Genomic DNA, 22,624 nt, shown 5'->3' on the forward strand with positions numbered 1-22,624 from the left:
TAAGTCAATGATGAAATTTTTCTGGAAAGGCCTTTCAATGTGAAAACCCTTTGGCTGCGGATTTGGAAGTACAGAAGAAAAAAAACAGTGAATGTACACTGGACGCTTTTGGTGAACCAACCTTGAGGAGGACTTCACACACAGGACTGCCCTACATGGACATGGTTTTCCAGGGTTAATCTAGAAGTGTTCGTGACAATTAGTTGGTGTCTACCCGTGACTTTTTTCATAGTGTGATTTTTTTTTGAAAGCGTGTTGTGTGTCCCCAACAACTTTTTTTGAGTGGGCAGCATTGTTATGATGTGACATCGTGATGAGATTACATTGTGACAGAGGTGTTTTGTGCGTCGGAAAAGGCGTCGACGACAAGGAAGTTGGTTAAGAAAATCAGATGGCAGGCCGTGGACAATCGCCCTCTGTGGGTATGTGCCGGCTAGGTGTCGCCTCAAGGGAACTGGCCGAATAGCCTGAATAATAAAAGTGACGAGAGAAGAAGATGATGAGGTCGTGGCTGGGCATTGAGGAGGAAGAGGAGGTGGTAAAATGGTGATGAAGCAGGGGTATTTTGAGGAGTAAGGCTTCTGAGGGCTGCCCGCAAGATGCGGTGGCCGTGGTCTCCCGAGGCCGTCGTCGAAGACGCCCGGAAACCAAGCCAGATTACAGCGCCAGCCACGTCTACCTGCTGCTCGAGGGCCGCGCATTTATCGACGGCATCGACTGGGCGACGTGGTGTTTTCCGTGACGAGCTACGGGCAGCCACCGCATCCAGGACATTTGATCGTCTATGCATCAAGTGCGCCACAGCACGTGAGATGGTCCTTCTATTACCAGTTTCTTTGTGAACTGCAGGGGTATTTTGAGGAGTAAGGCCTCGGGAGACCACGGCTACCGTATCTTGCGGGCAGCCCTCAGAAGCCTTACTCCTCAAAATGCCCCTGCTTCATCACCATTCCACCATCTCCTCTTCCTCCTCCATCACCAGCCACGATCCATCATCTTCTTCTCCCGTAACTTTTATTCTTCAGGCTATTCTACCGGTTCCCTTGAGGCGACACCTAGCCGGTACATGCCCACAGAGGGCGTTTGTGCACGGCCTGTCATCTGATCTTCTTAACCAACTTCCTTGTCGTCAACGCCTTTTCTTTTTTAAAAAAATCGTGTTTTGCTGCGCGGCATATGAGAGGAGGTTTAAAGATGGGAAGAGAGAAGAAAGTAGAAGGCAAGAGAAAGAGAATATAGTAGAGAGAGAGGGGCTGCAAAATGCACAGTTGGTGATGAAACCGACAGGTTTTCCAGTCTACAGGTATGCATGCAGTCCAGTGGCGTGCAGATAGTCCATCAGCGACCTGCAGTATTATATTCCTGCACCCAGCGGTTGTAGTCATCCGGTTTATCCCACCGGAGACCAACCTTTCTGAGCGCGCCGTCTTGAGCTGTCCTTGTTCCCGCGCACGTCCACAAAAGATGCTTGTCATCAGCTTCAGTCGCCGGAGACAGACACTGGGGCAAGATCCTGGGTCGTCTTGTGAGTGCCCCCAAGTCCAAGTGACCGAAGGTGTGAGGGCCACCCCAACCCGAAGCCTCCCGAGAGAAACTTCTTCCACCCGGGAATGATTAGGGGGCAGGGAACAGGAACATGGGGGAATTAAAGCACGTGTGTTCCTTCTCAGAAGAGATTTCCGGGCTAAAAGACGGAAGTACGGGTCACAACGAAGGGGGCTAGGGGAGGATTCAGGGGGGGGGGGGGGAGGGGAAGAAAAGGGGGAAAGATGGTCCGCTAATTGGTTCAGTATATTCTGACCGTGCCCCTGTACACAATGTACACGGATCGTTAGCTCTAATGTTTTGTGGAGGCTGTGAATCTGCTGGCAGATCAGAGGTGTCTTCTTTACTTGCTTCTGATGTTTCACAGCACTAAGCGAGTCTGTGCATATATGCAGCTCCGTGATGTTATGGAGTGCACTTGCAGCATTGACTGTGTCATGTACAGCTTGGAGCTCCAGTAGCAGCGGGTCCGGAGTGTCGGTAGTGTAACAGCGCGAACCTTTAATTTCTGGGTGCGTGGCACTGACGAAAGCGGTCCGTCCTCCGTCCGACAGAAGAGCTGCGTCTGTGTTCAGTACACAGTGACCTTCAGGGACTGCGGTATCGGAGGTTGGCGCTGGCTGGTCACGGCGACGAAGCTTCGTCGTCTTATTGGTTGTCATTGTCGTGTACCGCCACGGTGGAAGATCGTCTAAGGTTGAAGTGACGGGAGACTCATTGCAAAAATGGGAATGAAGCGCTGCGGTCATTGGGATATACAAACGCTTGAGCTTCCTTCCTTCTTGCGCTGGTTTATAAGCTCCGTTATAGTATTGAGCTGGGCGTGTTCCTGTAGATAGGTATCGGGGTAAGACGAGGAAGTGCCGTGATGGTGCGCATGGCTTCTCTGTTTATAGCCTCAAGTTGCGCCCATTGTTGCATGGTAAGTCTGTGAAATTGTGCCTGGTAGAGTAGGCGCAGCTGGAGAACAGCACGTACGAGTCATCTAGCCACCTCCGTGCGGGCTCCTCCACTACGCGTTGCTATCCGGTGGATCAAGAGCATTGTTGTCGAGGAGCCCTTAATAATAATAATAATAATAATAATAATAATAATAATAATAATAATACTTTATTTGTACTCATGGTGGGTGGAACCAGGCGTACAGGGCCGCAGAAGGCAGAATTGCCCATACCTATTCAGGCTTGCGTACCCAACCTGGGACCCAAACACACGCACAAACCACAAACACGCACACACTATGCCACTGCGTGCCTTGCGTGCCTTTCGGAGCAAATGAATACCAGAACCAGAGGGGGGGTTTGGGGGATCGAATCCCTCCCGAAATCTTTTCCAGGCAGCACGTATAAGCAATACTTACTGTTGCTTTCAGCAAAATTACCCCCTTCCCAAAATCCTTACCCCCCCCCCCCCCCCCCCGAAAAATATTTCTGGCTACGGCTCTGCAAGAACCCGACTGGTGGATCAGAAGTCCGAGCACCCGCAGCTCTTCTTTGGTTGGTGTGGCAGCTGAACCAATTTTAAGTTTAAAGTTAGCCATGGAGGCTAACTTCCTTCCTGCCTTGCTGGCCACTTGTACGTAGCACGACTTCTCAGCTGAAATTTCTAAACCGGCTGATTCCGCAAAGGCATGAAAAACATCCAGGGCTTGCTGGAGATGACGGCACTGTAAACTGAGGTCTCGGTTTGTGGACCACGGTGTAACATCATCCGCGTAGATGTCTTGTAACTTCCGTGCCAAGGGTGCAAATGCGATGTTGAAGACTAGCGGTGCTAGCACGGAACCTTGCGGTACCCCACGATTCCGACGCGCAAAACACCTCTGTCACAATGTCACCTCATAACAATGTCACCTCATCACAATTATCAAAAATAACGCCGCCATTGGCGAAAAGTCGAATTTGCGCGGGTTCTTTTATGACGGAGACATTATCATTACAGAAAATTAGAAAATGTAAGGGGCCAAGAACGCTGCCCTGAGGGACTCCGGAAGTGACAGGAAGAGTACTAGAAATAGCACCGTACGTATTGGCTTCGATCCGGCAAATAATCCGAAACCCATGCTACTAGAAAGGAAGGCAGCCCGATGAGATGCAATTTTTGAATTAGTTTATGATGCGGCACTAAATCAAACGCTTTGGTTAAGTCCAAAAAAATTACATCTACCTGCCCACCATCATCGACTGTTGAAACGAAAGACTGAACAATTGAACATAATTGAGTGGTGGTTGAAAACCCCTTATTAAAGTCATGTTGAAAAAGAGATAGAGTCTGGTGTTAGCCAAGAAAATTTAGGATAAGAGTTCCTACTATATGCTCTAGAAGTTTCCATGAGGACGACAGAATAGAAATTGGACGATAGCAAAAGATAGAGAGTCACTTCTTTTAAAGATAGGAACCACAGGCGCCACTTTAACATCCTGAGGTCTAATAGCAGATCAAATGAACGCCTGAAAAATAATAACGAGGAAATTGGCTAAGGGTTCAGCATAACAACGCAAGAAATCGTTGGGTAAACCATCGGGTCCTGGAGAAAATTTTAGCTCATGTTAACGCCGTCGTAAGACCCCGCGTTAGTATCTGGGAAACTGAAATTATTTGAAGGGGGTACACCTGAGCTAGAAAATACGCTGTGAAAATGTTGGTTAAAATGGCAAGCGATATCCGAGGGGCTATCTAACATTGTCATTTTTTTACGTTCGCTGAGAAAACTCCAAAATTTCTGGGGGTCCTCTTTTATAAAATTGGACAGAGTAGTATTAAAATAAAACCTTTTGGCCTGGGGGATCTTTTGCGCAAGCGCAGAGCGGACTTCATTAAGTTAAGAAGGGGCAGAACGCTTATATCGCAAGCGCTTGGCTTTACGCTTTAAGTGAATTATCGTTCGCCTGATCCAGGGAGGGAATTTGTTCGTTTCCTTAGTTTTGGTGGGTATGAAACAATATAGGCAAAAGCAACACATGTTTTTGAAAGTGTTCCAAAGTACAGAAACATCATCATGATCAAAGTTAACCATTGTCGCACTGAGGTAATTAAGAACTGCCACGTCATTGGCGCATGCGAAATATTCAAGTTTCTTAATACTGCACGGCCTAGTCATATGCTTGCAGTATAAGAAAGAAGGTGACAGAGACGATGCTATATGGTCAGATAACCCACGCTCGATCAACCGAAACTTCGTACTGGTTGATAGAACGCGGAAGAAAAACAAGATCAAGTAGAGAACATGAAAGGCCGGCAAAACGCGTCGGTTGACATACAACTTGAACGAGATTTTGCTGCAGCAGTATATCGAAAATTGCATTTGCGTTGTTTGTAGTAGGAGCGTCAGCGCCTGACCTCAAGCGATCCCAATCAATGCTAGAGAGGTTAAAATCCCCGGCAATAATTATTTTCTGGTGACTATTTTGAGCCTTATGCGACTTTGAATTCAACAACAAGTCAGGCGCTGATTCCGGAGGTCTGCAAACGGCATATAATATAAAAATATTGTAAAAGAAATTTATCCTCAGGCACAGTCTTTTACTATCCTCAGCTTGGGGAAGTGAAGTCCTCTACGCAGGATTTAACAATAACTGCGACTCCGCCACCACGGGTAAGCCGATTTCTGCGGAAAATACTGCATGTAAGTCGGAGGTATTAAATCTTTATCGCTAATGCCGTCGTAAAGCCAGGTTTCCGTTAAAACTACGATGTGCGGGTCATGAGATAACAAGAGAGATTCCAGCTGCAGAGTTTCAAAGACGATAGTCTTTCTTGGGCTACCTAAACCCAGAAATTTTGGTCTGTCTGTCTGTCTGTCTGTAATTCGATTCAGCCATCCGGCCAAAGTAAAATTGAAATTGCGCAATAGATACTCACAGCCACGCGTAAACGTCTAAGCCCGGTTTATATGTTCATACTTGTCAACTTTGTTGAACAAGAACAAGACATTCCGCAAATATAAGACCGGCAATTAGTACACAAGGGATATTTACAGCGTTCCTACTCCTGGATGCTTGGTTTTTCGATAGCAAATGATATTCTACATCTACTGCAGAACAACGCGTACCGCCTGCTGTTGCCCGCGCCACTTCCTGGCGGCATATGAGAAATCACGGGGCAGCAGCAACGAAAGGTTCCACTAGCTATTTTTCACGTTCTGCTTGGAACGCACGTGGAGCACGGCAACGCGGTTCTATAAACCTTGAAGTCGGCCGCCTCGATTCACGTGCGTCTCCGCCGTACTGCAGCGCTGGCATCGAGGAACCCCGCCTGTAGCGGTGGAACGCGGTAAATTCAAATCGCCTTGAGCAAACCTTTAGTGTGCTTACCTTGGGATGAGCGCGACGGAACAGGAACCGCATGACAGGTGAGCGGGAAAGCGAAGGGGGGCATTTCCTTGGCAAATGTCTACAAAGACCATCGTCTTTTGACGACATTTGCAACGAAAGGGGCAAATACGCGGCCAATTTTTTTTTATTACGACGCTGCGCGTGTTGATATTAAGCAATCTGATACATTTAGAACGGGCCGGTCAAGACGCAATTTGATCGCTGGTTCTACTCAAATCAACGCCGCGCGATGCGCGCGCAGGTTGTTACAGGATCGAGGCATGGAGGAAACTTCAGGATTGACGGGTCTAGACTGAAATTTCAAAGGTGGAAGTTTTTGTCGCTCGTTTGTTGTTTCGTTCTATATGTAGCAATCGCCGTCTATTTTTAACCTATCATCAAACAGACCTACTTTCTAATCCCCTCTACTTATCGGCTTTAGTGCTTTCCCATAGCAGCTTTCTTTTCTGAAGTGTGTGCTGAAAGTAGTCCCCAGACGGAAATGATTTCCAGTCCCAGCTGTGTTATGAAAGTGTTCCAGTCTGAAATCATTTCCAGCTTGGACTGGAGTGAGGTTTCAGCCGGAACCACTGGCTGGAAACCGAAACTTCTAGGCTTGTTTCCAGCCATAAATGACACGTCTACTCGCTGGAAATCACCATTCCCAGCTGGAAAGATTCGCAGTTCTAGCTGGAAATCACCCTTTTCTTCCTGTAAATACCAATATTTCCAGACAGAATGGTGTAGCTTACCAGCTGGAAATTGCTTTATTCTTGCTGGTTCTACAACACTTTCTGGCTGGATATTGATTGTTTTCTTGCTGGACTGTGCACCACTTCCCAGCCTGAAATGGTTTTTCTTGCTGGATTCTGTCCCACTTTCCAGCGAGAATCACTTCTTTCATGCTGGATTTAGTAGCGCACATTACCACATTTAATTTCTATGTGCACCATTCTGACCTGAAGTCATTTGTAGCAGACATCAAAACACTATCAGCATTTCTGAATAAAAGAACTCTTCTGTGTGGGCTTTTGTGCCCCGAAGCAGTAACACAGAGATTTGATTGTAGGGTTTAACGCGCCGACGCAACGCAGGCGATGAGGCGCGCCGTAGTGGAGGGCTCCGGATTAATTTTGACCACCTGGGGATCTTTAACGTGCGCCGAAATCTCGTACACACGGGCGTTCTTGCTTTTCGCCTCCATCAGAAAAGCGGCCGCCGCAGCCGGGAATCGAACCCGCGACCTCGTGCTCAGCAGCGCAACGCCGTAGCCACTGAGCCACCGCGGCGGGTCAGTAACACAGAGGCTAGATTAAACATTTAAAACTATATTGTCTTGCCGTATATTATATATTTTCAGCCTTGTCACTTGTGTACCCAGAACATCCGCAGGGGCCGGAATCTCTACCTTCTTTGGGTAAATGGTCCTCCCAGTGATTCAGGTAGCCTATGAAAAATAAGGCATCATGAGAAACTGCGATGTCACGTGATCTTGTGAGCTTTGCAAAACTGCCAATTAAACCATTTCCATTTTGTTATGTGCTTACCACAGTTTTCGATGCCACTTTTTGGTCCTTCCACCGGCAGTCTTCTGGTTTGCAAGCCTCGTGTACCACATTCTGCCACGTAGACGTTGCCGTACAGATACTAAAAAAAAAAAAGAAAAAGCGATTTATTATAGATTGGTTCACCTTGTAACATATTATCACATGTGACTGTCTGCTGCACTTCAATTCTTGACGGTGCTGCACGGCTCATGCATTAATTACGCCGTGATTATTAAAATAGACGCCGATGTCTGAAACGCATAAGACCTTCGACAGCCACTCTCCCACTGTCCACAAGCCACCGGAATATAATAACCAATGACCCTGTCAAACTTTAGCGAGGCCCAATGCACTGTTTTTACGAAAGCGCCACACACGGTACTAAGTTACTGCAATGATCAAGACGGCGTTAGGGCTATGAACATGCACGCATTTTGATTCCGCTTCCCCCACTTAAAAAATCTACACACTCATAGATTTGAGCAAATCAATACGAATGCGCCCTTTCCTATATTTGGTAGCCTATCAGTGCATTTGAACGCCCAAACAACCACGGACGTCCGTGGGACGTCCGAAATACAGCCGGACATCCAAGGCCCAGTTTGGACGGCCACTGTACGTCCATTTTTGAACGTACATTTTCGGACGTACAGTGGACATCCAGAAACGGATGTACAAGTCCGAATGACATCCGCCAACGGACGTAAAAAGTTACTATGAACCGTCAAATAATGGCCTAAATCGAATATAAAAGCAAAAACAAAAAAGCCACTGTGCTTTTCAATTAAAAAGATTTTGTACATCAACACCCTGGCTTGTAGGTTTCAAGTTTCATCTGAATATTTCTAATATTAAGCTTAATTTTTTAATTGTTTTGAAGCACTTCACCAACTCCAACGATGATCTCTTTGGGGAAGGGTATATAAGAATTGAGAACCGCTAACGAAACGTGAAGCAAGTTCACTGTGTTCATGTATGCCGTCTGCCCGGTAGTGCGCTAGCCTTGCGCGTTGTACTGTACTGCTCGTTGTAAGAACATTAGCTTGTCGTTATGTGATTCTGTAAATTTTTACTCAACATCCAAAATACAGCCGATTTCGGACGTCCGACTGGACGTACGGAAGTGTGAAAACCGGACGTCCAACGGACGTACATGGTACGTCCATCGGCCCTGAAACGGACGTCATACGGACGTCCGCTACAGCCGGAATGGACGTACGGCGGACGGCCGACGGACGTCCGGTGGTTGCTTGGGCGGTACGCAGACCATTGTTGCAACCACATCTTTTTACCGACATTTCACTTTGTTAACGACAAGCGACGCGAATAACGCGGAAGTGATCCTGTCAACGTCCTCCACGACCAGCACGAGCGCGCGCAAAACCGCTGTAGAGAAAACAATTCGCTGTCAAAACTTTAGCCCAAAAGAGGACGTAAAACGCGCTGCAGCCACGTGCGGGCCTCTGCACGTACTCCAACGGGAACGGTCGAACACGTTTTAAATGTGTGAAATGGCGCCGGGCACAGGCGCATGAAAATGGGGTTCGTGCACAATTAAAACAATTTTCAAGAGGTTGTTGCTTTTTATTTCGGAATCGCTTATTGTTGAAGTGTTTTACTTACGTTGTAAAGCGATTAGCACACTTTTTTTATATTGTTAAACATTTTAAAAGCTCAAAGTGCTAAAACGTTCAGTTACAGGAGCACCTTCGGCTGGGGCTGGAAATATCTTTTCCAGCCCCACTTCCAGGTGGAAATCTTTCCGGCCGGGTCACAGATTTCCCGTGCGAAAAAAATTGTGTTCTGGTTGGAATTCAATATTTCTCGCTGGGAATGTTACGTTTCCAGCGGGAAATTAATATTCACAGCTGCCGCTGGAAAATTGCGCTGTAAATGGCTGGAAATCCTCATTTCCAGCAAGAATATGCAGTCCATTTTCATTTGGGTCACTTTGTACAAATATTTTGGTACCTCTGCTTGGAGGCATTTTTTAAAACTTTCATTTTTTCGTTGAAGTTTTGAAAGAACAAAATGACAGGCCTACTATCTGTTTACCGAGTATATGAATCCCACCAACTGATTCGCAGATGACGCCTAACTTATTTGAAAAATATTCAGTGATAACTTTCATTTTTAAATCGGATTCAGTTTCATTCCGAAGTTCAGGGACACCAAAAACTGCCAGATTAGATCGTCTGCTTCTGTCTTCCAGGTCGGCAAGTTTGCGAGTCTGGAAGCTCATTGAGTCTTTGTACATCTTAATTGTGCTGTCAAGGTCATCCAGCCTAGCCGTTTTAGTTTGAGTTCTGCCATGTGCTCTTCTATCGCAGTGTGTGTGTATGTATATATATAATATTGTAAAGGAGGCAATCGACGCGCCGGTAGCCGATTGAGGCGGTTTATTTACGCAGGGGTGAAGCCCATACGAACGCAGGTCCGAGCGTTGAGATAACCCAGCTCGTTACTTGCGCATGCACCTTCTGGGGTTCATCTTCTTCCCTTGACACGTCTTGGCATATCCCCGTGTCTGGATTGCACATAATCCTACCTCTCTCTTCCAGCACGATACATACCCCGATGACTCGATGGCCTGTTGTATCTGTTCATTATCATATATATATATATATATATATATATATATATATATATATATATATATATATATATGAAAGGAAAGAAAGAAAGAAAGGAAAGAAAGAAAGAAATGCCGGCAGTCTACAACGCCAAAGAAGGCATAGGGGAATGGTTAGACTATTTTTTACCGTTAGTGACGTTACATTATTTTTTTTATTAATTACGTGAGAAAGAAAGAAAGAAAAACACGCGCCCAGAGTGGGGACCGAACCCACGCCTTTCGATTAGATCTCGAATGCCTTACCAATTCGGCTCTGGGCGACTGTGTTCTCTTTCACTTTCTGGGGTATTTATATTTACTACAACTGTATCTGACGCTTGAGGGTGGTAGCCAGCGCCACTCAAACTACACGGGGAGAAGGGGGCCTTCTTTTCAACCCCCGGGGCGTGACGCGAACGTCTACAGCCTGTCATAAGCGGGTAACTGGCGGGAAACCCTCTTATGCTACCTTGGCATCAAGGCTGCCAGAACCGAGGCCCTCGCTAAGCTTTCGCAAGAAAACAGGGTTTGGAAATGAGGGGCTCGTTAGGAAATACAGAAAGAAATGCCGGCAGTCTACAACGCCAAAGAAGGCATAGGGGAATGGTTAGACTATTTTTTACCGTTAGTGACGTTACATTATTTTTTTTATTAATTACGTGAGAAAGAAAGAAAGAAAAACACGCGCCCAGAGTGGGGACCGAACCCACGCCTTTCAATTAGATCTCGAATGCCTTATCAATTCGGCTATCTGTGCGACTGTGTTCTCCTTCACTTTCTGGGGTATTTATATTTACTACAACTGTATCCCTATTTTCTTATCCCTATATTTACTACAACAACCCTATTTTCTTGGCCTGGACAACCCACCAACTGCGAACATGACTGCCGTTCCGTTTGAAGATGTTAGCATAGGAGAAATATCTTGAGTCAATGTGTTCATGAAAGTATGTACCTGCAGCTCCTTAATGACTTCAAATGAATTGGTGAGGATGGGAATGCGAGTCGGCAGGACCAAAATGGCACACAATGAGGGTTTTCTAACCATAGGGCACATGAACAAAAGTGGACAGCTTTGCACACTTAGAAAGTAAAAACTGAAACGAGACATTTTTATCAACAGCAGCACAAGCAAGTGATTATGAACAGAGTTTATTGATAGAAAGAAGGCTCCTAGGCCGCTAGGTGAAAGAGGGAGGAATGGGTACAGGAAGGGACGGTCCTTTGGAGTAATCAGTTCCGGTCGGCTGAAACCATGACAGAGCTCGATGTGGGCAGCACGCAGCAGTGGTGCACAACAGAGTAACCAAGAGTTGCTGCCTGCTGGCTATTCCTGCTGCAACGATGCACCTCGCCATTCCAGCCACTAGCATGTCCTTAAATCAAGCCTTTCTTTCAGTGACTGGAGGGACTGCAACCGGTCCAAGACGTAAGGCATGTTTAGGAGCTCTTATTTCTTCACAGCACTGTCTGCCAAATTTTCTTCAACACTGCTTACCCGTCCTGCCTTAATCTTTTATCATTTCTTGTGCTCTTTTTCTCACTGAGCACTCGTACACAAATAAAAAAAGTGTGAAGTCCTGACTGCCCAAATTATCTTTTCTTTTTGTTGCTATGTTTGAAGCTCTATACATACTAAAGTAAAGATGTTCTGGTTTTAAAATATTCATTTCACAGACAAAAATTTTATATTTGCACACGTCTAGTTGCGTATTATTCTTCTAATGACATAGAGAAGATACTGATCTTTACTTGAGTGTGCTTCCTCTGTGCCCACCATGTACTAATTCCTTGCAGAATTTCTCTGTCCTGGTTAGATTATACTAATTTACCTCTTCCATTATTCCACTACATACGAAGCAGATCTGTTTGACTGTTTGGCTGCTCAGCAACTTCCATATCTTCACATTTGCAAAGCACTATGCCTTCCATATGCAGGCCTTGAATGCACATCCCCTCCACAATCACACCACGAGATGTCAACAGCAAATCTCAATTAAGTATTCCAATCCTACTGGTTTTCACCTCATCCGACTTCATAACTCAGGAGACACTGCATTCATGTGTTAGTAACCCTCCAAAATAAAGAACTTCTCCCTACTCTTTATGACAGGGTATAGAGCTTGTGAATTTTGTAGGAACCCTTTAATAGCCCTATGCATGTCTTCACCATGACTACAGCAGCTCTTACTAGATCAAGTACTTTTTTTACATACAATGCCATGTCTACAGGTTTGTTGCAGTTTGCAAATGTATCTGTGGGATCCCACAGGTACACATACACTATGGCACAGGAAAAGGTGGGGTTCTTCAATTATCAGCCTCGGGCTCACTCTGGATAGTCCATAGGTCATTCAAAAATTCCCCACATCTTAATCTATGTGAAAAATGAATGCCGGATTGCTTTTTGGGGAGCTTGCAGCGAGTCTGAAAGTGACAAACAAAGAGACCCAGTCTTAAAGGCTGAGTGCTGGTTGTAATTTACTAAACTTTACTGATAACCCAGTCTAGCACCTTTAATAGAGAAAAGGCCAGTCATCCAGGAACTTTAATTTCGTAAGGGCGATGAGCCTCACAGATGTCTGCTATTTTCACCCGATTTGCATTATTTTGGCATAGCTTCCTGCTCTGACTGGTGGGAGTGGAACAGAGGCCCTCTCACACATCACAGCAGTATCCCACGGGTACTTGAGACCGCATGGAAACGATAATCCGATCTGCCTGTGGGAGGCAGCTTTTCCAACTGATCATTGAGAGCTGTACATGCCTGACTTGTCCTTAAACCACTACAGTGTCTTTGCCTAAAGCTAGATTACAAACAGTCCAAAGCCTACTACAAACATGAGCTATAATAAAAAAAAGAGTGTGTTTTGATGACAAAGAATAAGCTGCCCAAATCAAGGCGGATGAAAACAAGAAAGTGGTGTTCGTGACTAGATGCAACCAGCATTAAATATATAGTCTGCCTCGTTTGCCAGAGTTAGGCAGTGAGACAGCCTGAAATGAAGTGGAGGACCAAAATATATTCACTCAATAGATTGGCTAACTTTCAAAGAAGCTTTTTGTTTTTGACAGTCTAATTGCCATGGAAAGAGTGCACACATATGCCAAAACACACTCATGCCTACAAAAACATACAAATACGTACACATGCAGAACGCTGCAACTATATGGTATATCAAGAAACACTTGAAAACAACAAGAATTCACTTTGATTTCCCTTCATCCATCACAAGGTTATGTCTTTGAGAAGTGGTTTCACAATGAGCGCTTCGCCCCATTTTGGTTGAAAAACAAGATGTTGGGCACTCATGTAAGACAGGCCATAAATAAAAAAATGTAGACACACAATTACACCTTGAGCAACAACTGTTAACAGTCACACACTAGAAGGCTACTCTAGCTTCAGAATATTTCAGGTCATGGTGATTGCAGGCATATGTACAAAGTTTGTACTCATGCTTACAAAATTAAATAGATCGTAAAACTTGGGTGGATTTTACATTATCACATATTTAACAGTAAAACTAACTTCAAGACACTGCAGGCAAGGAAAATGCTCACATTAAGTAGCCCGAATTAAGACTGTTGTCGCAAAAAAAAAAAAAAAAAAAAAAAAAAGCATAAGCTAACTGTTGGTCTTTGCACCCGCAGATTTATTAGCAATAAGCTGGGTAAGCGAGCTGGTCATACGGCATCTACATCACATCTTAGTTTCGAACCTGCACACTGAATCGCCGTAAATGGCCACAGGACTAAATCACGGCAGACCCTAGCAGTTCTCATTATCCTTATGGTAGTATGTAAGTACTGGGGTCGAATCCACAATGTTTTTGTAACAGTCTTAAATATAGGCAATATACTCAACAATGCATCTGACCTACCGAGTAAATATGGCCCTCCTCTTCCCCTCCAAAATTTGATTTTTATTTTTGTGCATGGAATGTTTAAGGTATGTAAATAGATGGGTCTTAGTTATATTGAGAGTTTGAACAGTTGATGACAACAGCTTATATGGCACTGAAGATTGGTTTTCTGGCAGATATGGCACCTGGATCAGTTCACCTGGACTGATACTTGTAGAGCATGTACCTGTTAATTTTTCGTTCAAATTTTTGCATAGACTGCAATTAGTTGTAAGCTTTACTAGGTTGCATCATAGTTAATCTTCATTGGTTGCAAAAGTAGTTCCCACATATCAATGAATTGTTCTTCTGACTTTTCTTAGCTATGCATGCCACAGAACAAGTGTTCACTGAATGCTACAACCATTACTTACATAACAAGTCTAGGTACATTTAGAAATGCACCCTTAGGGCTCCTTCACAATTCTTCAGGCAGCTAGCTACATTGCAATATGTTTCTAAACTCGCACAAGCGAGTAATTGATAGAGACCGAATAAAAGCGTCTCAAGGTCAAGTTCTACAACAGGTTCATGCTTTCTACAAATACAAAATGCCTAAGTGTTGTTTGTGGCTGTATTTTTGCGCTTGAGAAGGTAGTAGTTGACGTACGAGCACTGCCGTTCTGTTACAAACGGCACATAGAAAGATCTTGCATAGGCTGGGGACTTGCTACTGTCCAAGAACTTCACAGAAGAGACCACCTCCCACTCTGGGCTGGATGAATAGTCCGGCTCACGGGCAGTCACTGAATGCCCATCAGTGTCAATGAGGTAGTTGCACAAGCTTGGATTCACATAGCGGGAACGCTCCTCCCTGTTGGCATCATTCATGTCGGTGGGGATGATGCGTGTCGCATTTGCACCAGCTGCATATGGCTTTGGGAGCTGACCCCGGAACTCGGACTCAATGAAGGCCAACTCCCAGTTGAGGGGGAGAAAAAACGACGAAGGAAAGCGGTACCACTCCTTGCCCACACAGAGAGTTGATGGTGCAACAGTGCCATCCTGGCTGCCACGACTTTCAGCCTCAAGGTTGGCGAGCGGCCCAAGCTCCATGTAGATTTCCATGGGGGCCCTGCAATGAAGGCACCAGCGCCAATTGTAGCAGCATTCAAAGCCCGTGCTCCCCGCACGCGGCAGTCGTAATGTTTTTACGTAACGAACAAAAACTGGGCTTGCGGCGATAAACACAATCATTTTCATTCAAGTGTGAAGTCCCCCCCCCCCTTCCCCCCCTTGAAAATGGTGCGAGTTTATCAATAAGTACCAAAAGGACCTTCAAATTTCAACCTCATAAATTTACTTCAAAACAAAACATGCCAAGTTCAAGAACTTCCTCTGCAGCCTCTTGCACTCTGCAAATGTGCACATGCAGTATTTTTGCTAATCAGTCCTGGAAGGGGAAAAAAAAACAACTATGATTTCCAAAATCTCTGCAGTGTACAGTATTACAAACATTTTTACTTTTTTTGGTACCTTTAGCCGCTTAACATGAGAAAGGTAATGTAGTGGACCAATTCTGTAGCACAGGGCATCAATGTTTCTGCATACAAGTCGCTAAAGTGCCGGAACTACAAAACCTTCATTCTAATGAAGCCAAAGGCCTATACAACACATTAGCTCTCCCCCTTAATAAATGAGGGCGTAGTCTTCCTCTATCACAACCTTATGCTCGAATACTGAAGTCCTTGTGTCTTTTTGGTTTACACTGAGGTTAAGTAACCGCTCCTTTTAATGTTTCAAAAGAAACCTTGACACTTCACTATTATGAACATGAGGAAACCATTGTGGGGCATATGTGCACTGGCTATATTTGGCAATCTTCAGGTTACAGTATACCCTCTCAGCTCTCTGTATCCTAATATACCAAGCTTCAAATAGCATGTTCCAGCAGCAATTGAAGATACCGTGGAAAAGCCATTTATAATTAGGGATATGAAGAGAGCAAATGCTGCACGAGATGACAGAATTACCATGGATCTAAAGGATGGAAGAGATATTGGACCATAAAATCCTGCAAAATTATTCGCAGCACGCCTCAGGACTACAAGAATGGAAAAAAAAAAAAAGGCAACCCAACTTAACATGTGGTGAGTTTAGAATGCTGAAGCTACACCTGGGAATGAGGGGTGTCATCGTAGATGGCTGCAAATTAATTTAGGCCAACCGGGGGTCTTTAACGTGCAGCCAACCTTGACACATAGGCATTAACATTTCACAGGGAAGCTGTCAGCCTCTTGCCGGTGGTGTTTCTCATGGCCTACATGTGCAGAGAAGAGGTGGAAGTGAAGCGAATGAATGTGGCATAGTTGTTCCCATGTCCCCTGAGAGGAAGAAAAAGAGAAGAAGAAGAAAAAGCAAGCTAACAAGAGAATGAATGCGAAACAACTGCTCACGTTCCACTTTAGATCAAAGAAGATACCTCCACACTGGCCCGCCGAGAGAAGAGCATGTGAACATCTGAAACACAAAAGCTTCGAGGAGACACCACGAACATGCGCATAGCAGGACACCAATCAACTGGACACTGCCCGCCAGTAAAATGTAATAGGTGTAGCATGAAGAAGGAACGGCAGATGGGAATGCAGGGTATAGAACGAGTAGTTCAGAACTTCGCTGACCATCCACTTCTGTAGGACAAAAGGGCTCCTCAACTTTTTTTTTTTTTTTTTCTCCATCAGAAAGACTGCCACTGCGGCCATATGACTGAACCCGCATCCTTGGGTTGCCAGCCCCATTCCAATCAACAGAAAGGGTGACATCAAAGAGCTTAATACAGACCCATAAGCCGCTGTATACAAGTTTGCTAAGATAACAAAAAATATCAGCAACACCCTAGATTTCACTAACCAAGTGAAAATGTTGGACCAATTAATGAAGCACATTCATGCCATCAAGCAGTTAATTGAGAAATGGAGATAATACAACAAGACCTAATCTATTAGAAAAAGTGTTCAATTCAGAAAATACAGCTGCAGTGATAGAAGCATTGAGATACCAGGAAGTAGAAGAAACTTACATCGGGCTTTTGGAGGACAAAGGAAATATGGTGAAAATTTTTCACCAGAAGAGTGAGAAGTAAGAAGTGTAAAAAGTCTTCCAGCTTGACTCCATTGCAAAGAGTCAGGCTAGAAGACGCCATCTCCAAAATTATTTACGGCCTGTCTAAAGGGGGTATCTGGGAGGCTTGATTGGGAGAAGTCTGGAATAGCATTATCTGGGGAATATTTCAGCCACTTGAGATCTGCTGACGACACCATTTTGTTCAATGAGCTTGGAGAATACCTGCAATGACTGCTTCAAGAACGGTACTTAGAAAGCTCACTCGTAGGGATAAAGACAAATATGAAGATATTGAAAGCAATGTTAAACTGCAATGCAAAGGATGTGCCACTCCACCTAGGTAATGAACAACTAGAACTGGATGAATAAAATTACTGTTGACAAATGATGAGAAAGAAATCAGGTGTAGTATTGATTTCATGCTGGGGTGCATATGGCAAGCACTCTCAAGTAACCTACAGCAGAATACTTCATTCACTGGAAAGAAAGGTATACAACCATTTTCCCTTGACTTTGGGGAAGAAACATGGGGACTTCTGCAATGAAAAGAAACGTACTGCTACCGTTGTTGCCTCTACTGAGATTTGTTGACAACCCAATGCTGGCACTGACGAACTGCCTCATCAGTATTTTGTCAGACAGACAATAGATGTCAGGCAGCAGTAAGAACTCTCATTTCACACCACTGAAAAGCTTCAGCGGTCAGTATTAACTTTCAATGGATTGAAACAAAAAAATGACGACAAAGGCAATGCTCACTAAAGGTGTGCGAATATTAAAAACTTAAAAAAATTTTGCAAACAGCATTGGTTATTCAACTTGAAGTTTTACCGTTCGAATATTTGAAACTTGTGAAGAATAGAGCTCTGTTGCATGACACGCGAACTTTCAAGTTTCACCGCACAGCATGAGCCATGGAGTTGGCTTTTTCCCACGACACCAAAGCTGTGCAAAAAAGCCTAACACATGCAAACCTCGTGCGAAACACGAGGTTTGGTATTCTAAACAGACTAAACAAGCATTAAACGGTTGCTGCTGCTAATAAGCAGCATATATTCGCAGTCTTGACGCTGTGATCTACCGAAACAGTTTTTACATTTTAGTGTCCGCTTACAGCTTTCTACATGAGCTGTTCAGCACAGTGTACTATATGACCTTATTCCAGACCGTGATGGCTGCCTGGTTTTAAGTAAAAATTTATCGGTACATGTGCATGTACACACATCAGAATGCATCTTCGTCACAACCCGATCCTTTTGTTAATGAGAAGTGGAGCGAGGTCCGAATTCCTTGCAAGAGACTGGTAGAAGGACATGCCCTTTCGAGGATCCCTCTCTTTCATAAGCGGCAGGAGTGGATGTAAGGGAAGGGCAACCCTGACCCAACTAGCCATTTAGGACAGGGACGCAGATGTGTAGCTAAATTTTTTGAGAAGTACTTCCTTAATAACGCTTCCGGCGCCACTTAGAACCTGCCAGCTTACCACTCTTCGATCTAGTTTGTCCCTGTCGAAACGAAGGACTAACTTTTGTCATAAAATATGACGTGTGCCCAGCTGCAACAAAAAAATTATTTGTAAGCACGTACGTCTCGACCACCACCGTTGCCGTAGTGGGAACTTTATGATGCTTATGGTTCTCAGTTCCACTTTATAGTTTGAAGTTCCATGGAAGTGCAGCTTGCTGGGCCAGTTGGTACATATCGAAGGAACGGAAACCAGCGAAAAAAGACGCAAAACGTGAGGTTGCGTTGTCTTGTCTCTCCTCGTGTTTTGCGTCCTTTTTCGCTGGTTTCTGTTCCTTAGAAGTTCCAAAGCTATAAAGCAGGGTTGATGTCGAGGCTGGATGATTGCTCCTCCACAACAGTACACTAGGAGCATGTTATATACTGGTAGGGGTGGGGCTGTCAGGAGGATACCGTCCCATAACCTAAATGTATGGAAAAAGATTGCAATAGGATGTGTACAGAAAGGCATGTATGCATATATATATTGTCTCTGTGTATACATAATGCAACCATCACATGACACCAAGTTCCTTCAAAATTTTTTGAAACTTTTCTTTAAGGTATCAAAACACACTTGGCTTACAACATTAACACAGGCAGCAACATTGCTTGAATCTTTCAATATCACATTTGATCCAAACATGCACACCACGAAACTGACAGTTGAAAACATTCTAGAATTTTTATAAAGCTTCACAAAGGCTCGTACATCATCTTTTCGTTGTCTATGAGAGCCACAATGAGGACTGTTGCAAACACAAGCAAGGAGCTCAAGTCTGCCCCTGCACAATGGATTTCTCTCCACCAGCATAGCCATTTCACAGCAGCCTCTGGAAGCATGATTCGAGTGCAACCCAGAACGCCCATTTTCTTTTTAGGACATTGACAGCATGCATGGCAAGCCCCCCGCAGAACTCTCTCCATCTTTGCATAGAAACCTAGCACCCCCCCTCCCCCCATCATCTTTCACTGATTGTGGGGTTTAACGTGCCAACGCAACGCAGACGATAAGGCACGTCGTAGTGGAAGGCTCTGTGGGATTAATTTGGGCCACCTGGGGAGCTTTAACATTTGCCGAAATCTCGACCACAAGGGCGTTTTCACTTTTCGCCTCCATCAGAAAAGCGGCCGCCGTGGACGAGAATCGAACCCGCGTGCTTGGGCTCAGAAGCACAACGCCTTAGCCACTGAGCCACCGGGGCGGGTTCCCTTCATCTTTCAAGGTTTGAGTACTCAGCACGTGTAAATGCTGGCAATACTGCGCTACGTAGGGTCCCTATGGCCACCAAATGAAATGGGAACAATAAAGGTGAGGGCACATGGTCCGGATGTTTGGTCTTCTTGTTTTGCCATATTTTTGCCTTTTTTTTATCGCCTTCAAGAATTTGAAAGCCCGCAAAAGGGAGTTGGTCTAACCAGGTCGCCCACGTGCAAATCTATCACTACTGGCTCTGGCCAGCAACTCTTTTTTGAATTAAAAACTTGCAAAATAAATTGTGTAGGTGCTTTCTTCCACACTAGGTTTGCTAAAGAGACTCCAGAAATAGTGACGGCAGCTACTGAGCTAGAATGCGGTAAAGCGCATTCCGGCTCAATGGACCTTTTTCCAGTACCGGTCCTCCTAGCGGCCACCACAGCGAGCTGAAAAAGGCAGTAAGGCACGCCCTCCCAAAAAGTCAGGCTTTCCGAGAACTCTTGCACAAAATATCCTGGTCCTGCAGTCCCTCCCACACCCACCAGTTGCCCGTTCCTTCCACATGAATGTCACAGTAGCAGGCGCATGTCCCCACAACTAATCTGCAGTGGTCGAAGCGCCCCTTTTTCTTTACTTTTTCTCCATTTTTGTTACTCCCTCACTCGTACCCATGTGCTTGCAGCATGGTCAGCTTCAAACGTCTTTGCCCTTTTCCTAGGAAAGCCTTTTTTGTGTGCACGTACAAACCCACCACAGGCTGTCGAAATAGAAAAAAGAAAAACGTGCAGTGCTAGACAGCACAGCCGCTCCCCAAGCAGAAAGCTGAGGGGCGCCCCTTTGTTTATTTTGCGGGAGGCGCCTGCCAGGAATGGCGGACCGGCAGCCTGCGCATGCGCAGATCGCCCACTGCACCAGCCCACCTGAAGTTGCGGTACAGCGCCACGGTCCTGGACACGGACAGCAGCGTGGTGGCGACGAGAAGGACGATCCAGGCACGCTGCGCCACGGTGGAAGCCACGCGGCGTGCAAAGCCCGTGAGCGAGCGTGCGGCGTGGCCGGCGATTGCCTCGAGTGCGCGGCCGCCGATGGCCGCGGAGAGGCAGATGAGCGGGTACACGGGAAACAAGAAGCGCTCTTCCTTGTGGGCCTGGGTGAAGAAGATGGCACACCACAGGTAGAGGGGCGCCAGCTCCAGCAGGCCGTCGGCGGCGCGGCCCGGAGGAGCGAGACGGCGCGAGAGCAGCACCGCCGGCGCCGACGCCAGGGCGACTGCAAAGGCCAAGTTGAAGTTGAGAATTCCATTTTTGAAGTAGAATGTCCACGGTTCGACTCCGTACAGGTTGGCGCCATGCTTGCTGAATACGTTGTAGGCGACGATGTTAAGCGGAGCCAGAACGGTTCGGCCGAAATAGTGCGTATCGACGCTCACAAGCACCGGCAGAATGACTGCGAGTGAAACACCGCAGTACAGCACAAACGACGAAAGCTTTCGCTTGACGCAGACGATGTCGTACGCTGCCGGGAAGCTAAGCGCTGCCGAGAATGGCCATCCAAGCAAGGCTCCGACGGCGGTGGCAAAAACCGTGACCCGATGATCACCCAGAAACCAAGCGCCAGAAGCCACCATGGTGGCATACATGGAAAACGAGCTGGGTAGGTAAGCGGTGCAAGCAACGAACATGCCGGTGCTGAAAAGGAGCAGGACGAGCGTGGAGCGAGCCACCACCGGCCCGAAGCGCCGAAGCACCCCCTTGTAGAAATAAACCTCGCAGAGAGCGCAAACGAAGCCCAGGATGCAACGCATGAAGTAGAACACAAGTACCCTGTTTGACTGAAGCAGGCTGCTATAAACGAGGCCTGGAAGAGCGTGGAGCCAGAGGTACGCGTATGATCGAATAGCGTACACCGGCGAGTACTCCCACGTCTGCAGGCCCTTTCCGTACATCAGGTAGTGCGTCGGCTCCCAGTAGTTGAAGGTCTCGTCACAGTCAGCAATGTTGTTCCACACCGCAGCGCATAGTCGTGCAGACAAAATAGCTTTGAAAGCTGTGTATGGCAGGGGTGCCCAGGGCCCAAATGTCTGGCCGTCAGACGCAGGTTGGCGGGTCTTCGCGGGCAATTGAAGCTTTCGAGGGTGGTCTCGCGGCTCCTTGCGACGCTGCCGAGCCATAGCAATGCACGTTTGCTGCGAGCTTTGCTTGCTGTGAGCTTACTTAAGTGGACGCGTCGGTAACATAGCCATCGTGTTGGCAGACAACGAGAACAAGCAGACGTCGCACGCCTACACGCGATGTCGCGGACGATGCAGATGCCGCTGTCACTTCAGACTGACATCGCGGATTAAACGAGGAAGCACACCAATACAAATAAGCATACGCTTTTTTATTTTTGTTTATTATGCAACTGTAGCCAAACAATAGTAGTTTATGGCTGTCATTTGGCTCAGGTTTTGTTGTCTTTGTCAAGGTCAAGTCATGTTTACAGACGCGGACCGCGGTTGGTCCTGGTTGGTCTGTTTCTATGCGCTCGTCAGTGGTCTGAGTTCTCTAATAAACTAGTTGCGAAGCTCGCGCGTCCACCACCAAGAAGTAGGGCACATCAGTGAAACCAAGTGAAACTAGCACCCGAAGAGCAAGCGTATTGGCGCGACATCTAGAAACTAAAACTGAACTTTAATAAACATTTACCTTGGATAACATGGATAACATAGTTTATTAATTAAGACTTGCGAATTTGAGTACAATACATTTACAAAAAAATGGTGAAATTTTATTGTGCGTAGCTGGCGCAAGAAGCCGAAAAAAAAGTTGATTACTACTTCAACTTTCTGTCAACAGATAGCAGGGTAATCTGTCTGCCCTTGTGCACTTCCCAGGTAGGGGTGGTAAGAAAAGGATTTTTGTGACAGACAAAATGTAAAAAAAAAAAAATGAAAG

General features: G+C 45.8%; 1 protein-coding gene across 1 annotated transcript; it reads right to left on the reverse strand.

Annotated features, from left to right (window-relative positions):
* Positions 1-11,155: 11,155 nt before the first annotated feature.
* Positions 11,156-22,022, reverse strand: Alg9 (alpha-1,2-mannosyltransferase Alg9). The gene is made up of 2 exons (XM_077686775.1): positions 20,609-22,022; positions 11,156-14,999 (listed from the first exon to the last, which is right to left on the reverse strand). The coding sequence occupies exons 1-2, from the start codon at positions 21,856-21,858 to the stop codon at positions 14,480-14,482; spliced, it is 1,770 nt and encodes a 589-aa protein (XP_077542901.1). The 5' UTR covers positions 21,859-22,022; the 3' UTR covers positions 11,156-14,479.
* Between the last annotated feature and the right edge of the window lie 602 nt (positions 22,023-22,624).

This window comes from Haemaphysalis longicornis, unplaced genomic scaffold, assembly GCF_048455015.1.
Source record: "Haemaphysalis longicornis isolate Haplotype H1 unplaced genomic scaffold, Haemaphysalis longicornis Haplotype H1 scaffold_1, whole genome shotgun sequence".
Lineage (NCBI taxonomy): Eukaryota > Metazoa > Arthropoda > Arachnida > Ixodida > Ixodidae > Haemaphysalis > Haemaphysalis longicornis.

What these genes read in the sequence shown, in the direction of transcription:
- Alg9 (XM_077686775.1), bottom strand. Translation starts at nt 21,858, where the DNA reads ATGGCTCGGCAGCGTCGCAAGGAGCCGCGAGACCACCCTCGAAAGCTT. An exon ending in GCGCTGTACCGCAACTTCAG is followed by an intron (nt 15,000 to 20,608) that starts GTGGGCTGGTGC and finishes CCTTCATTGCAG; the next exon opens with GGCCCCCATGGAAATCTACA.